Source organism: Brachyistius frenatus, unplaced genomic scaffold, assembly GCF_029030835.1.
Source record: "Brachyistius frenatus isolate BFR_SWC_R1_liver_20210118 unplaced genomic scaffold, ASM2903083v1 Contig_80, whole genome shotgun sequence".
Lineage (NCBI taxonomy): Eukaryota > Metazoa > Chordata > Actinopteri > Embiotocidae > Brachyistius > Brachyistius frenatus.
In genome coordinates, this window is record NW_027210679.1 from 529,404 (window position 1) to 546,077 (window position 16,674).

The 16,674-nt window shown below is 44.8% G+C and overlaps 3 protein-coding genes across 3 annotated transcripts; 2 read left to right on the top strand and 1 right to left on the bottom strand.

The window, feature by feature from the left end:
• The first annotated feature begins 843 nt into the window (after positions 1-843).
• klhl11 (kelch-like family member 11) lies at positions 844-4,923 on the top strand. Its single transcript, XM_069709038.1, has 2 exons — positions 844-1,457; positions 1,663-4,923. Exons 1-2 carry the CDS (start codon positions 886-888, stop codon positions 3,245-3,247), a joined length of 2,157 nt encoding a protein of 718 aa, XP_069565139.1. The 5' UTR covers positions 844-885; the 3' UTR covers positions 3,248-4,923.
• Positions 4,924-5,326: 403 nt separating this feature from the next.
• On the top strand, positions 5,327-9,451 carry LOC138627046 (cytosolic 5'-nucleotidase 3-like). Its single transcript, XM_069709100.1, has 9 exons — positions 5,327-5,696; positions 6,093-6,191; positions 6,296-6,365; positions 6,478-6,524; positions 7,440-7,525; positions 7,621-7,710; positions 7,786-7,948; positions 8,033-8,233; positions 8,696-9,451. Exons 1-9 carry the CDS (start codon positions 5,694-5,696, stop codon positions 8,810-8,812), a joined length of 876 nt encoding a protein of 291 aa, XP_069565201.1. The 5' UTR covers positions 5,327-5,693; the 3' UTR covers positions 8,813-9,451.
• An 84-nt stretch (positions 9,452-9,535) lies between these two features.
• Positions 9,536-14,573, bottom strand: LOC138627044 (peptidyl-prolyl cis-trans isomerase FKBP10-like). The gene is made up of 10 exons (XM_069709098.1): positions 14,233-14,573; positions 13,097-13,242; positions 12,821-13,010; positions 12,573-12,718; positions 11,605-11,794; positions 11,367-11,512; positions 11,031-11,220; positions 10,662-10,804; positions 10,409-10,572; positions 9,536-10,307 (listed from the first exon to the last, which is right to left on the bottom strand). The coding sequence occupies exons 1-10, from the start codon at positions 14,430-14,432 to the stop codon at positions 10,134-10,136; spliced, it is 1,689 nt and encodes a 562-aa protein (XP_069565199.1). The 5' UTR covers positions 14,433-14,573; the 3' UTR covers positions 9,536-10,133.
• Between the last annotated feature and the right edge of the window lie 2,101 nt (positions 14,574-16,674).

Sequence of the window (16,674 nt, forward strand, 5' to 3'; positions counted from 1 at the left end):
GTCGTCCACAATTTCCCTTAAGTGCCGAATCAGAAGCTAACTTCAATGTCATAACAAACGAAAGGTCTCCCATTGTATGAATCCTTTCTATAACACTGTCAAGACACTTATAATAAATAACACGTTGAACCTGCAAAACAAGGAGGGCGAAATGTGCTGCATTGTACAGTGGTAGCAGTCAGTCGAAATGTCGGCCCTGCCTCCTACTGAACTGTCACCTGTTCAGGAATCTGTGACTTACTGTCTGATAAAAAAAAAAAATTAAAAAAAATTGTCTTAAGTCCTATTGTGTAACGTGACTGTTCTCCTCCTTTTCACTTCCACTGAATGACTAAACCCCGACGTCCGGTGCTAGATAGCGAGCTAAGGAATGAGCATGGGCGCATCCAAGTGAACCATTGGGAGGGGGGAGTCACGCAGGTTTTCCTTAACAATGGGGGGGGGGGGAATTGAAAATAAACGGCAAATAACAGGAGACAGAACCTTTGAAAGGTGTTTATAAGATGATACAATATTTAACATATTTTCTACTCTATATTGGGGGGATAGATTGGTATTTTCTCTGTATTGGGGGGGGGACACTACTCCCCCCCCAAAAAGGCCGTGGTTACGCCCATGGCTGTTTATGTGCTATGTGATAGTTGTGTCTTATGATATATCTGACATAACACTAGTTTAAACTTTAACACTAATTTTGAATAAAAAAACAACAACTATTATTTTATTTTTTTTAAATTATGTTTTACCACTGAAATTTCTTCAAAAATAAAGAACAGTGAGCAATTTGAGATTGTTTATTAGGTTACATGGTTCCCTTTGAGTGGCGGATGTGACGCGACGAATACGAAACGCGCTTCATTTTCGTTCTCCACTTGGACTCCATGTATGTGTGGCTGCGTATGTCGCCTCCTTTCCTTCACTAGTTCACTTAATTTCCCTCCACTGCTCACCTCCAGCGCCGGCAGCGGAATGGCAGCGGCGGCCCCCAACCCGGAGGACTCCGCCAGGAGCAGCAGCAGCAGCAGCAGCGGCAGCGGCAGCAGCAGCGGCACCGTCACACCCAGCGCGCTTGCCGGAGACGGGGACGCGGAAGAGGCCGAGGACTTCACCTCCTCCTCCCACTGCTCGGAGCTGTCTCGGCGGCAGAACGATCAGAGGAAGCAGGGCTTGTTCTGCGACGTGACGCTGGCCTTCAGCAGCGGGGCGGCCACCGGGAGCGTGCAGAGCTGTGAGTTTTCGGCCCACAGGTCTGTACTGGCTGCGGCCACCGACTACTTCACCCCACTTTTGGGGGGCCAGTTCTCCGAGTCCCTGTCCGGACGGGTGGACATGAAGGAATGGAGCTCAGAGCTGGGGCCGGACCCGGAGACGGTGGAGAGTGTCATTCAGTACATGTACACTGGAGAAATACATGTCAGCACCTGCAACGTGCATGAAGTACTGGAGCTGGCTGATAGGTATGATCTGTTTACAGTCACATAGTCAAATGAGGCCTTCTGTCTGCACTGTTGCTTTCAAGGGATGTTATTGTGCACTGCTTGCAGAAAACAAACTCTGACCTGGCATATCCAGTTGAAACATAATAGTATTATCTAGTTACCCGGAGCTGCTCATTCTATTTCACCCACTATACTGTGTTCTCTACTGTTTACTCTGTGTTAGGTTCCTCCTGTTGCAGCTGAAGGATTTCTGTGGCGAGTTCCTGAAGAAGAAGCTGAGCCTCACCAACTGCGTGGCAGTGCACAGTCTGGCCCACATGTACACTTTGGACCAGCTGGCTCTACGGGCTGCCGACATGATCCGCCGCAACTTCCACAAGGTTATCCAGGACGAGGAGTTCTACACGCTGCCCTTTCACCTGGTCCGCGACTGGCTGTCTGACGCAGAGATCACGGTGGACTCTGAGGAGGTGCTGTTCGAGGCCGTGGTGAAGTGGGTGCAGAAGAACCCGGACGAGCGAAGCCGCTACTTCGAGGAGCTGTTTCGTCTCCTGAGGCTGCCCCAGATCAAGCCCACCTTCCTGACCAGGGTGGTGAAAAACGAAGCCCTGGTGGCCGCCAACGAGGCCTGTCTCCGGCTGGTGTCGGAGGCGGTGGAGGGTCACGCCATTCGCTTTGAAAACCTCAAGTCGGCTGATATGGAGTTCTGGTCTTCCCACATGGCCTCTTTTCAGCCTCGCTTTGGCCAGAACATGGACGTTATCATGGTGGTGGGTGGAGTGTCTGAGGGAGGGGACTACCTGAGCGAGTGCGTGGGCTACTTCATTTACGAGGACCGTTGGATCAACCTGCCGCACATCCACAACCACTTGGACGGCCACGCCATCGCCGCCACAGAGTCCCACGTCTACGTAGCCGGTTCTATGGAGCCGGGCTTTGCTAAGACGGTAGAACGCTACAACCCGAACCGCAACACCTGGGAGCAGGTGAGCAACTTGACCACACGCAAGCACTCTTTTGGCCTCACCTGCATTAAGGATATCTTGTACAGCATCGGTGGCCACGGCAACTTCAGCCCAGGGTTCAAGGATGTCAGCGTGTACGAGCCGGAGCAGGACAAGTGGCACAATCTGGAATCGGCCCCCAAGATCCTGCGAGATGTGAAGGCGGTGAGCGTGGAGGACCGCTACGTGTACGTCACGGCTCGCACGCCCGTCGATACGGACAACGAGGACGGGCTGAAGACGGTGACCACTCGCTATGACACGGAGAGCCGCCAGTGGCAGGATGTGGACTCCCTGCCTCTTATCGACAACTACTGCATCTTTCAGATGGCCGTGGCCTCCACTAATTTCTACCACACGGCTTCCTGCTGCCCCAAGAGCTACACGGTCCGGGACGAGGTTGCCAAGCAGAAGATAAGCGCGCGCATCTCTGATGAGATCCTGGAGAGCCTGCCACCGGAGGTAACCAGCATCGAGGGCGCCGCCATCTGCCACTTCGATGAGGACGTCTTCATCATCGGAGGCTGGAAGAACAGCGACGACGTGGACAAGCAGTACCGCAAGGAGGCCTACCGCTACTGCGCTGAGAGGAAGCGGTGGATGCTGCTGCCGCCCATGCCGCAGCCTCGCTGTCGAGCTACGGCCTGCCACGTGCGCATCCCGTACCGCTTCCTGTACGGCTGCCAGCGGTACCCCATGCCCCAGAACCTGGCTCGCCAGCGCGATCGCATGCAGCAGATGCAGCAGCTCCACCGGCGCACCCTCACCCTGCGCCGGCAGCTGCAGTCGCAGATCGAGTGTTGAGCGAGTCGACTCCATCCGAGAACTACCGGCGGCTCGGTCCGAGGATTTGCCACCACTCCTCTGCAGCCGCCGTCGACTCACCCGCCATTCATTCATACCGCGCTGCAGCGGGTCTTGTGTTGTTCTCATTCTGGATGTCATGAAACTGAACTATGTGCCATCAGCTCTCATGCTGTGTTGTTTTGATGGCCGACTCGTGGGAAGCCATGAGACGTGTGCGGGCAGGCGCGTGCTGACCAGCTGAAGGTCTGTGAGGAGGGATATGGCGAAATGTAAACATGTGAATAAGAGTGTTATATAGAAGCCAACAACTGAATATCCTTTAGTCATTTCTGTTGGTAGAGAGGCTGTTTATCTGTTTGTACATAAATATTATAAAGCTGTATATGTATACATTTCTATGGATATTTTACATTCCTTTGTTGTGTGCCAGTACTGGGAAGGATACGTGACATTAGAAATAACTGCATTCCTACATTCTTGATGAAGTCGCATTCCATTATAACACTGTGACAATCTCCTCATGCAAGTGTAACATCCATCGGTCCAAAAAGTCTTAACCTCGATCATAATTGCTCTGTTAGAATAGCTCCGCTCGTTAACGTACTGCCTCAACGTCTAAGTACGAACGGATCCGGAGAGGCTGTTTAAAAATCCCGTAGACTAGTTGGCTTCTAGATTTGCCGTTTCTCTTCAGCAGTTGTACAGCGTATATTCCTGTCATTTTTTTTTTGTTGCTCGTGTAACACCGTTTCTGCAGGTTTCCGAGGAGACGAGATGACGAGAGAGAGCTCTAATATCCCAAAAGATGTGACACGGTGTGATGAAATCGTTCCTCTTGAGTTCACTTAACATTCGAAACATTCTGCTCTGCCACAGCATCAAGCACCGATCATTGGCAATGGCTCAATCATTCCTTTCATTTGCACTTTGGTAGTCTATTGCTCGGTGTATTCCCATTCATTCTAGAAAGATCCGTAATTAATGTGTGTATGTGCGTGGGAGTTTGCTCATGGCTCCGCAAAGAATGACAAAAACTCTCTGGTTCTGCACTTTCTGACATCTAATTGTTTGTAAAGTCTTAAAGAAGCATATGACATTTAAGTTGCCACTGCGCTTCGACGTTGCTTATTTTATTTGTCTCATATCGGACGAGGTGATTGTAATGTTTTTGCCAGTTTCCAGCCAGTAAGTTTTGATCCTCTACGAAAGAAAAACAAGGTGTCCTCTCATCATTGGCGGATTTGTTTCCAACATTAAATGTCCTGTAAAACCCTGTTATTGTACTTCACCTCTAGCTGGGTGTTTAATGGAGACTGGTGTGTTGTTTCTGTGGTCTCCTTTTTCCCACCAAAGAGACTTCGAAGTGAGATTAAATTAAAAAAATAAATAAAAAAGGAATCAGATTTATCAGGAGTGTAACAGAAGGGATTATTATACGAATGTGTTGTGACTGACATTCAGAGATTCCACCTGCCCATGCAGCGCTTATTATACCATCAAGGTTACAGAGCGCAGAAATGATATTCATTTCCACTTTATGACCAACGTGAATAGCACTGCGAATATTAACTGAAATAAGCTATGTAATTTGCTTTGCATGTGATAGTTTTAACTTTGTGTCCTGTAAGAAATGCAAATGTCATCACTTGCAATTAAAGGTGTTTTGTAAGACAGATGGATGCACATGTCGTGTGTCATTGCTTTGTTGGACTTTACCAGAGTGATACATATTAGTGTCAACATACGTAATATACCCAAAACAGTGTTAAATTACTCTTAATTGTTCCTTAGTCCCACAAAGAAGCTCCAAACTGAGACCATGCTCCAGTGTTGACAACAGTAGTTGAAACACACTCAGATGATATTAAATGATCGAAACATATTTCTGCTTCATTAATTTGAAATACGAACATATCCTGGAGTGTTGGTTCATCTTTGTAAACAGCGTCTGTATTTATTTATTTTTTTGTCGTTTTGTAATATTTAAAGGGTCTCGTAGTGGGAGTGACTGATGGGAACCTTATATCGGTGCCTTTGCTTTGAGGGGAAGAGTATCCACCGTCGCACTTCCGAGTTACGCAAGTGCCATGGCTGCTTTTACGTGTTCTTCTTTAGCCACGTAAATATACAAAAAAAAAAGGCTTCATCTACGTCACCTTTACCATACTTGGTTTTTTTTTACGGTTTCACACATGACACGCGGCCGACATAAACATCAAGGTCGTGTGAACGCAACTAGAACCGCAAACCCTTTTTCTATTGTCGTTTAAGTGCCACTACCAAACAATTCCGACACTTTCGGAGAGTACCGGAAGGCAGCAGAGCTGCTCGAGCTGGCATAAATGCTTCAATAGTGCACACAGCAGCGTTACATTTCAACGGAAACCGACGCCTTTTTTGGGGTCAAATATACCTCAACGGATCGGCAACGCATTTCAGAAACATGGTGAGATTATTCACTTTATTTTTAATTATTATTTTTAATAGAGGAATGGGCAAAAACAAAACAAAAAAGCGAGCTTGTGTACCAGCTAACCGAAGCGTGTCTATTTAACGCGTTCTCTTTGTCAGCTTCTTTATTTTATTTTTTTATTTTTTTATCGCCGTAGATTACAGAACAGCAATTTGACTATTACTCCCGCGACAGTGTCGGTGTTTTGCTGCTGACTTGAGTTGTTTGGGGGAGTTTAAATGGTGCGTTTGTTTGTCGGGCTTCGTGCTATCAACTGCGCTTTTATCTGACGAGGCCACCTGTCAGGAAGCTCCAAATTTAAAATGTTTGAATAATCCGCCACGTCTTTTTTTTGTTGTTGTCTTACTGACATGCATTTTGTGTGCACAGATCCCGGAGCTGTCCAACCCCTCGGTGTGTATGAGGGACCCTCAGCGGGTACAAGAGATCCTGCAGTCCATGGTGAAGGCTGGCTCCAACACCCTGCAGGTATCCTGACCTCTTAAACACAATCAGCACTTCACAAACATGCACATGTGAATAATCTTTTGTGTGTGTGTGTGTGTGTGTGTGTGTGTGTGTGTGACACCCAGGTGATCTCAGATTTTGACATGACCCTAACAAGATTTGCATACAACGGAAAAAGATGTCCCACCTGTCACAGTAAGACACACCGGCAACCTGAAGTGGTAGTCTGAGGTTGTCCTGCGCGTGGATATGAGTTTTGACTAAATGTTTAATAGCCTTGTGAAATTTTGTTCATTTTATTTTGCAGATATTCTTGACAACAGCAAACTCATCTCCAATGACTGCAAAGAAAAGGTAGGATAACAGTTTTTCTACTGTTAGGATTGTATTTATTAAGTTAACTCAATAGAAGTGTTACTATTGTCGAAAACACGGTGGAAAACTGTACCAAAATATGCAATTTCATATACTGTTTGATCATTATTATTATTACCAAATCGGTTTAAAGTTTTCCATAAATTTGGAAAAACAACACCCTAAAAGCTTAAAGACAACTCTCTAAAAAAAAAAAAAAAATCAGTTAGTTTTGATGCTCTCCACAATGATTTTTACGTTTATTGGACCTCGTTGGTGTCCATAATGTCTTGGCTGCTGCACCTGAGCCTTACAATGGTCTGGAAGCTCTGAAGATGGGACATTTTTGAGCATATTTTCCCAATGGGAGATATTATGATTAGTTTTGCTCCAATGTAAACCGTTGAAGAGATATCTTCTTGTTGGTTCTTACAACTGACCCACATTTATAATGCTTTTCTGCAACGCTTCATAAACAGTAACGCACACTAGTTTATTCAGTCTTTGCACTTAACCTGCCTGCCAGCTAGTGGCTGATGATGATGAAGATGATGATGGAAGCATGCAAACAGCCTGATCATCTTTGACTTGCAGACATTTGAAGGGCTTTTCTAATAATCCTCTTGCTGTTAAATTGTGTTTAAAAATGTTTAATCTACAGTGTGGAATATTTTCCACGTTTGTTCATAAATATCACAAGAAAAAAATACTGCAAATGTTTCGACTGTCTGGATGTTTTATTATCGTAAACACACAAATTAAAATGGATAAATAAATATAAAAATAAATATCTGATATGCACCCTGTTGGTTTTTTTCTGAATCTCTGTCAAGTGTGCGTCTGTGAGGCTATTTGAGGCATGTTTTATCTTTGTTTATTGACCCCTTAAGTTTTCACAATACTTGCCTTCCTCAGCTGAAAGAGCTGCTGAACACGTACTATCCCATAGAGATCGACTGCACACGGTCAGTAGAGGAGAAGCTGCCTCTCATGGTGGAGTGGTGAGTATCCCACGCAGATATTGCAATTTTTTTTTTTTTTTTTTAGGTGTTGAAGGGTATTTCTAAACTTCCTCGTGCTTGAAAACAATTCACAGGTGGACTAAAGCTCACGAGCTCCTGGTGAAGCAGGAGATCAGGAAAGACCTCCTGGCCGTGGTGGTGCGCGAGTCCGATGCCATGCTGAGGTAAGAGCGGCCTCGGCGACAGAAGATCTGTTTGGCGGTTCGCGCGTTGTAAATAACGAGGGAATGTTCGAACAGGGAGGGCTACCAGCTCTTCTTCGACCACCTGCACGAGCACAGCGTCCCCCTGCTCATCTTCTCCGCCGGAATAGGAGACATCCTGGAGGAGGTGATTCGCCAAACCGGAGTCTTCCACCCCAACGTCAAAGTCTTCTCCAACTACATGGACTTCGATGAGACCGTGAGTCTTGCGCGTCCGCAGGCGACAGTTCGACGCCCGCGGCCGGGATTTGAAGAATAATTTGTCTCCCTCCGTTGTAAACAGGGGGTGTTGAGAGCCTTCAAGGGAGAGTTGATTCACATCTACAATAAAAGGGAAGGAGCGCTGCTCAACACCGGCCATTTCCAGGAGCTGCGGACAAGACCCAACGTGCTGCTGATGGGAGACTCTCTGGGAGATCTGACCATGGCTGACGGCGTGCAGGACATGGAGAACATCCTCAAGATCGGGTTCCTCAATGACAAGGTGAGTTAAAAAAAAAAAGAAAAAAGAAGCTTGTTGCTCCCTCGCTGCGAGCTAAACACTCTACAAAATCACGAGTGTTTGCTGTCCTGGCTCCTAAACGGTGGAATGAGCTCCCCAACGACATCAGGACAGCGGAAACTCTGTACATCTTCCGCCGCAAACTAAAAACACACCTCTTCCGACTTTACCTTGAACAGGAGAACTTTAGTAGCGCTTCAAATGGCACTTACTGATAGCACTTTGTAGTTTGGCTTTTTTGAAGAAATTGTATTTTCTTGATTCTTGTTGTTCTGGGTTTTGCACCCTCATGGTTGAGATGCACTTATTGTATCGCTTTGGATAAAAGCGTCAGCTAAATGAAATGTAATGTAATATAAAGCATGCATCATCAAAATGATTGGATAAGAGCACAAAGGAGCCACCAAATCTTGACACACCTCGTCGTTTCTGTGTTCCCCTCAGGTGGAGGAGAGGAAGCAGTCGTACTTGGACTCGTATGATATTGTGCTGGTAAAGGATGAAACCTTGGAGGTCCCTAATGCCGTGCTCCTCTACCTCACCGGCAACTGTAAATTGTGAATCGCACACTCCGGGGCCGTCGGCTGAGGAGGCCGACGCTCACAAAGTGACAGCTGGATTCTTACTGAGAACCAGCTACGATTGTTTAAAGGTTATTTAAAAAAAAAAAAAAAAGTCTAAAATCTACACACACCTGACTGACTCCTATTACAGGCACAGATCGCCCTGCCGGAGCAGCTGGCACCACATCACCCTCATGGATCTTTGTCTATTGGCCTAACTGCTTTTGGACCATCGTGTTCGTTGTGGCTGCCAAAATTTGCATCGTCTGGCCACCGTATGTAAAGTGTGCATGTGGTTATGGGTGTTTTTTTTTTTTTTTATTTGTCTGGGGGAAAGACTGTTTTTTTTGTCAGACAGTTGTGGTTTTCATATAGGATGTAATGACAAAGGGAAAGAAACGGGCACAACATAAATGACAGAACTTAATTTGGTTTGAAAGACATTTTTTGTCAACAGCAACAGATGTTTTTAAAAACCTTTATAATTTGGATTTCAAAGTATTCAAAACCTTTTTTAATACACTTTTTGTCTGTCATTTGTGGACGATGCACCATGAAAAGTCATAACTTTTGTCCGAACTCATTACCTCTTCATGCGTTTTCCATTTGTCTGAAATAAAGATTGGTTTCACCTGTTTTTGTTCAAGTCTCATGAAACTAAAATCTACCAGACTAATTTAAAAAGGTCTGTACATAAAAAGAGTCCAAACGTTGTTTTTTTTTTATTATAAAAGTTTACTTTATCCATCACAAAACACTTAATACGTAACTTTCTATAATAGATTTAGGAATATTCTGCAAGTTGGGCACAGCCCAAATGCTTAGAAAAGCAAATAAGATGATGTAAATGTGCATTTTTCAACACAACAGATATTCCCTTTTTCACATTTTAAAACACTTTCCTGTGCACAACATACCGCCTCCTCTCTGAAGATGAATGTTTCCATTTACCATTTTACCCCAGCAGATCTTTTCACCTTTAATTAAGAGCAAAGCAGGAAAAACACAAAACAAATTGAACGATGGCTGAATTCCATTTAGCTGCTTTGGAGCTCAGGTTGTTGTTAATGTGAATGTTGAGTCACTCTGAAAGTTTACCGAGCTATTTTCAATGTGCCGGGTGAAACCTGCTAGAAGTCCAAATGTCTGCAGTGAAAAAGCCTGCAGGTGCGAAAATGACCTTGATTTCGGCAAACCGACACCTTAAATAAAGGCTTCTCAACTTCTGAAACATTTTCTGACTAGTTGCTAAGACGACAGCAGAACCCCGACCACCGTGACCCCGACTCTTTACCACCGCAGATACGTACGTGTCCCCTTTACAACTCGTCTCGTTTCACACGTTCAGACTCATCCAGTTCGTTTTCTACAATCTTCCCATCTCTGTCTCTGTCCTGGTTATTGAACATGTCCTTAATAATGCTGTCGGCATCGACCCCCGGCCGAAGTCGACCTTTGCCCTCTTTAACTTGGAGCGTGATGAAGGTTGAAAACTGGAGGAAACGGGAGATGGAGTTACGCCGTTAGCAAGTGTTTTTCACTTCTTGTGCCCAAATTGTTAAAAAAAAAAAAAAGTGTTTGCTTGTCTGCTTACCTCCTCTAGAGGGACAATTTTGTCCCCATTGAGGTCCATAGCAGAAAAGAGGTGCTTGGGCCCGTCTCCGAGCCACACAAACATGAAGCCTTCCGGCACGCCCTTCCGCAGCTCCACCAACTCCAGTTGGAAGAAGAGCACCGCACTCTGGGGAACTGCTCCCGCTGGAGACGCCCAGACAGAGGAGACAAAACATGATTTAAAGACAGGCCACCAAGAAAGTTTACGCTTCCGAGCATTTGGGATGACTGACCTCCGTTTTCTCCGTGCCCAAAGTGGGGAGGAACGACCACTTCCCTCCTCTCGCCCATGCACATGCCACTCAGACCTTCCTCCAGACCCAGGATCACCTTATTCGCTGCCAGAGTCGTGATTGAAGGCGAGTCGTAATGATCCCTGCAAAGTGACACGTCACCACTTTTAACAGACGGAAAGCTAAATAAAAACTCTTTCGTGCATACAAATCTCTGAGGCCGTGCAGGTGTGCGTGCTGTTGCCATGGACACATGAACGCTACGTTTGCATTTGCCCGTAGTGCACTGAAATGCGTCAGTGGTAAGTGATTACATGCATGAAAGGCGGCGGATGCAGTGTAGCGGAGAGAACAGCAGAGGGCGCTCACGAAGAGTAGAGCAGCGTGCCGTCCATCAAGGAGCAGTTATATCTATACTGGATCCAGTCGTCGGCTGCACTGGTCAAGTTGCATTGCTGAGGCTTGTGGGTCACTTTGATCTTCACCGTGTCTTTGGGGTTGTGGAAATCAATGACGTGAATGTCGAAGACGAGTACAGCCGAGCCAGGAATGAGGTCTCCTAAAGAGTGAATACAAAAATAAACGGGGAAGTGTTCCAAACATAAACAATACTTTGTGATCCTGTTGTTTCCATTTCTGGTGCCTGTAAAAAAAATTTTTTTTTTTTTTTTTTAAAAACACCGAAATGCGCCGTGTCAAACTCACCAACTCCTTCTTCTCCATAGGCCATGTGAGGAGGAATAGTGATCCTCCTCTTCTCTCCCATGCACAGCCCCAGCAGGGCTTTGTCCATCCCTTTTATCACGTATCCCATCCCGATGTAAGTGTTGTAAGTGTTGTTTCGCTGGTAGCTGTCAGAGGAAGCGTCACGGTGCAGTGAGAGCTCAACTTGATGGGGCTTTTATTTACTTTCTGCAAAAATTACAAAATTCCAGGGTTTTACCTCGAGTCGAAGGCCGTGCCGTCCTGGAAGGTGCCGTTGTAGTGGTAGCGGATGTAATCTCCGCTCGCCGTCCTGCGGGTGCATCCTTTGGGCACCTCCCTCACCTTCGCAGTCACGTCATCCTTGGGGTTGAACACATCCACCATCAGCACCTCGAACACCAGTGTAGCCTGCGGAGGGACCTGAGTTCCTGTTGGGAGGAGAGCAACACGCTTACATCGTGTCTGCAGACAGTGTCGGCCGAGTTCTTTGAAAACTGTAATCAATTATTCATTACAGACAACAACAAAGAACAGTAACGATATTACTCGACTTTTACTTCAACTTTGACCCCCCCCCCCATCAAACTCCCAGTAAGACCACAACAGAGATGACCCCCCCCCCCCCCCTTTACGGATCATTTCATACTGGATTTATTCTATACAGTAATATTGCGCAATAATACAGCACCTGAACACACCTTCCCAACTCTCAACTCTGAAACGGTAAAATAACTTGACAATAAAAGGAAATGAGACTAAATGTTCTCCAGAAGATGCGGACACCCCCTTCACACATTCATTATGTAAATGTACTGACACGGTTGCGAGATTATTTTCGTCAGTGGAAAAAGTTTACAGTGAATGCTAATGAAAAGTTATCCTGCAAAAAAAACAACAACAAAAAAACTACAAAACGTGAAATCATCAGGCACGAAGATGCATCTTTGTAAATGCATGTTTTTGGTTTTTGATCCACAACCATCACCTCTGAAACTTTCTGACATTTAGCACACCAGATCCAAGTCAATCAAAGTATGTAAAAACATGAATTAATATAGAAACACTTATAATAGAAGAGAACAAAGTCAGAACTTTAACAGATTATTTTAAAATAAATTCCTAAGTGGTTGTGGTTTATAGTTTATCAACAGGTGAACAAAAAAACAAAACAAAACAAAAAGTTAAAGCCTGAATATTAGTCGGTACCATAGCCGCTCTCTCCGTACGCCAGGAAGGGCGGGACGATGATGACCCGCCTCTCCCCAACACACGCGCCCAGGAGGCCCTTGTCCATGCCTTTGATGAGGTCACCCTGTCCCAGGTAGGTGTCATAGGTGGCATTCCTCGAGTAGCTGAATTAAACACAGTTCAAGCACAGAAACGACGCGCGCCTTGTAAGTTCCTACGTTAAAACAATAGAGGAGCACGCTGCAGGTCCAGCGGTACAGTCTCACCTGGAGTCAAAGGCTTGACCGGACAGCAGGGTGCCGTTGTAGTGGTAGCGGACGAAATCCATCGTGGCGGCGGTGCGGCTGCAGCCCGCAGCTTTGCTGAGCGTGCGGATCTGGACATTGTCCGCGGCGTTCCATATGTCCAGCAGGAGGACGTCATACACCAACACGGCGTCGGGAGGAATCACACCACCTGTCGGACCAGCGGCACAGATTGGCACAAAGCGGCACAGACGATGTCACCGGCAAAGGGCTGCTCACTGTCGCGTCGGTCTGCACCTGTTCCGATGCTCCCGTAGGCCAGGTGAGGGGGGACCGTGATCCTCCTGCGCTCGTTCACGCACATGCCCTGAAGACCCCGGTCCATCCCTGTGATGAGTCTGCCCAGGCCCACCTGGCTGACGAAGGCGGTGCCTTTGTCATGGCTGCAAAAATTGGAAAAGGGAAACATCGAAATCATTTTAACCCGAGAAGAAGATATTTGGATTTTTTTTTTTGATTTAATTTTGTTTTGGATGAAAAAAAAATGAAATGACACGCTGAGAAAAATGATGCTTTATTCATGCTTGAATATTCGCGTTTAAACTCGATGCTTGGCGCCATGTCCCCAGAGGGTGCAGCAATGTGTGCAGCAGTGTGGAGGTTCTCTAAAAGTCTCCCAAATGAATAGCAAAGTTTCCATTCGCAACGATTGCACAGCGTCGGTCCTGCAAGAGGGGGGGGGGAAAGGCACACCACACTGCAAATGTAAGCGCACATCTCTGGCCCCTTCATCCCAAACATGAAGACGAAGTTGTGAAGAACAAAGAAAGTGAATGCATATATATATATATCAAATCGGCATCAGCCAAAGTAGTTGGAAAATATCGGCACACTGGATATCTGTAGAAAACTAAAATCATGCATCCCAAACCTTATACGTTCATTTAAAAAAAAAAATAAATAAATAAAAAAAAAAGGTTGTTTAAGATGGCAACAAATAAAAATAAAAAAATTAATCATTAAAAAAAATTGCTCTTTTATCCACCCAAAATTAATTTATAGATACTAAATCACTGTAAAAAAAAAAAAAAAAAAAAAAAAAAAAACATTAAAAAAAACCCCCAACTCTGAAACAATGATGTGATTGAGAGCTGTGATTTAATGTGATGTTGCAGCTTTAGGTGAGAGAGTCCAGGCGATTGACACGTCTGCAGCTGCGGTAAATGATCCGAGTGCAGGATTTCTAAACTGCATCCTTACTGGATCTTTTTTTTTTTTTTTTTTTTTTTTTTTTTAATGAGTTAACGTGATTTCTGTCCCAGCTAATAGAAAATCACGCCGTTCTCGTGAGGTTTAAAAAAAATGAGCTATATTCTCAAAGACAAAACGACGTTAATTGACACGATGCTGTTTGCATTTCGCTGTAACTTCACCTGGAGTCAAACTTCTTCCCGTCTGCGTCGAAGGTGCCGTTAAAGTGATACCGGATAAAATCGTCTGTTTGCACTTCTCGAGGACAAATTTTCGGTATGTCGTACCGATCCACGGCCACATCCACCAAGGGCCCGGGGCTGCAGGTCACGGCGGCTACGTGGAGGGACAACAGCAGCGCAAAATGGGAAAGGAAAGCCATTTGGAAGAAAAAAAAACACAAACCCCAACACAGCAGAGCAGAAAAGAGTCCGTCTGCCAACGGCGTGATGCGCTTCAAGAAGTGGAAACTTGCAGGAAAAGTCCCGCAACAAGTCCGAGATGGTCGAGCTGTGAAGCGCCACTTACAATAACCGGCCACTTCCGGTTATCGATTTCCAAAATAAGAGCTCCTTCCTGGAACATGAACTGTGAAAATAATTACATTTTAATGTTAAGACTGAAGGTCGAAGTGGTGTGAATTAGAATTTTCGAAATCTACCTCAGAATTGCTAAAATATTTGCATAACTTACCCAAGGAGACTTCTGACTAGAAAGGTGCAGGTGCAAAACGTGAATTGCTCAAACAAAGAAAGTTTTACAAATACAAATGGTCTGTGTCCCCCTTATCTGACCCATAACCCACGACTTTTATGAACAGTCTATGCCAATAACCCTATTGTGAAATAAAATATGGTTAACTTTATTGACCCAACATCTGGAAATAGAATTATTAGAGCAGCAAAAGTGCACGATCCAATGCAATATTTAAAATACTATAAACATTAAGGCCATTTAATGGGGATGAAGCGTACACCTAAATACATAAAAGATGTGAGTCAAAGTCAAAAAGTGAGGATCCAATGAAGCCTCAATAAATGTAGACAAAAAAATGCAGTCGACGGGATGGATTGAGAAAACAAACAGACAGCGATGTTGACATCTTAAAGTAGTCATCAGGTAATTGTGATTATAATAACTTAAAAAAAACGTATCATAAATCAAAGTATGGCACATGGCAAGGAGCTGGTGAAGCTGATTGCTTCTGAAAATAGGAAACGTGTCACTGAATTAATGCAATTTATAAACCGAACGTAATCCAATCTGGTCATTAATACATGTTTTGCCACTCCAGTGAAAGCAGCAGCTGGAGAAAATTCAGCAAAGTGCACACCCTGACATAAAAACAACAAAAATAACACAAAAAACAAAAACAGGTATAATGCCTTTGAGAAGATCGTTTTTAATTTTGTACTTTTATTCTGAATAGGTAATCGACCGTACTTCCGGCCTTGCTTCCACCACTTTCTGGCTCGCTTGTCGCATCTTTCGGGCCCTGCACTCCAGAAAGCTGCAGGGGAAGGAGGAGCCGTCCCGGGGCCCCCACCCACTTTTTTTTTTTTTTTTTTTTTAATGGAATGCTGCAAACGTGTAAAACCTGGCCCGGAGGCGGCCTGGCCCTATTATTTACTGACGTATGAAAGGATCCCAAAGTTACAACCTCTGAACTTTCCATGTGGTGTCACACTTCAGTGTGTCAGGCTAAATACCGCGAGTCTTTTCTTTGCATGTTACAATATAGCCTAAATAGTTATGATGGCACGTACAGTCGCTGGGGAACACATCTGCCTCCCTCATTTTGTCCTCCGGGTCCTAATAACCATCTGACTTGAGGCAACTGCCCAGCAGCCTGCGGAGCTTTTAAAGAGGAAACAAAAAGTGGAAAGGGCTTTAAATATTGCTGAGGTAAGGGTTTGGCCAGTCCATGTCTCAGCTTGTCAGTTAGCTGGGAATGTTGTAGGAATCTAACCAGGCTAAAAAACGACTCTTTACAAAAATATTTCAGATAGTTAATGTATTTTAAAATATGTCAACCCCCCCCCCCACACACACACACACACACTCCCCCACCCCCAAAAAAAACGTCAGAGATTCAAGTAAAATTGACCAAGTTATTAAAACCAAATATATGACAATAAGATTCATGTTCAATTTTGTTCCGTTTGCTGTTGGGTCTGTTTGGATGTGACGACCCCGGAAAACACTGAAGAAAACTTTTCTTTCTTGAGCTCCAAACTCGCGATGTCCCGTCTGAGTCAAGCAAACCAGACTTATCACCATTTACACCGGAAGTATGAAGCTCAGTCTTCGTTGCAATTGTCAGGAGTTGCATTTGTCAGCTGCAGGTAAAAAGTTGCCTTTCAGAGTTGGTTAGTTTTTTTTTTTATACTTTGGAAATTTTTATAAATGAAAAATACTTCAAGTTGCCAGCGCTGGCAGTTTTCTTTGTCTTATTTTGTCAGGTGCAGCTATAAATAATCATTTTCATAATAAAGCTATATTAAACTGAAAAGCAACCACACCCTGCAACTAAATGTCTACATTGTAGCATTACTTTTTTCATTAGAGGGATAAAAGAAACACACACACACACACAAACTGTGTGCAAACACAAAGGTTGTCTG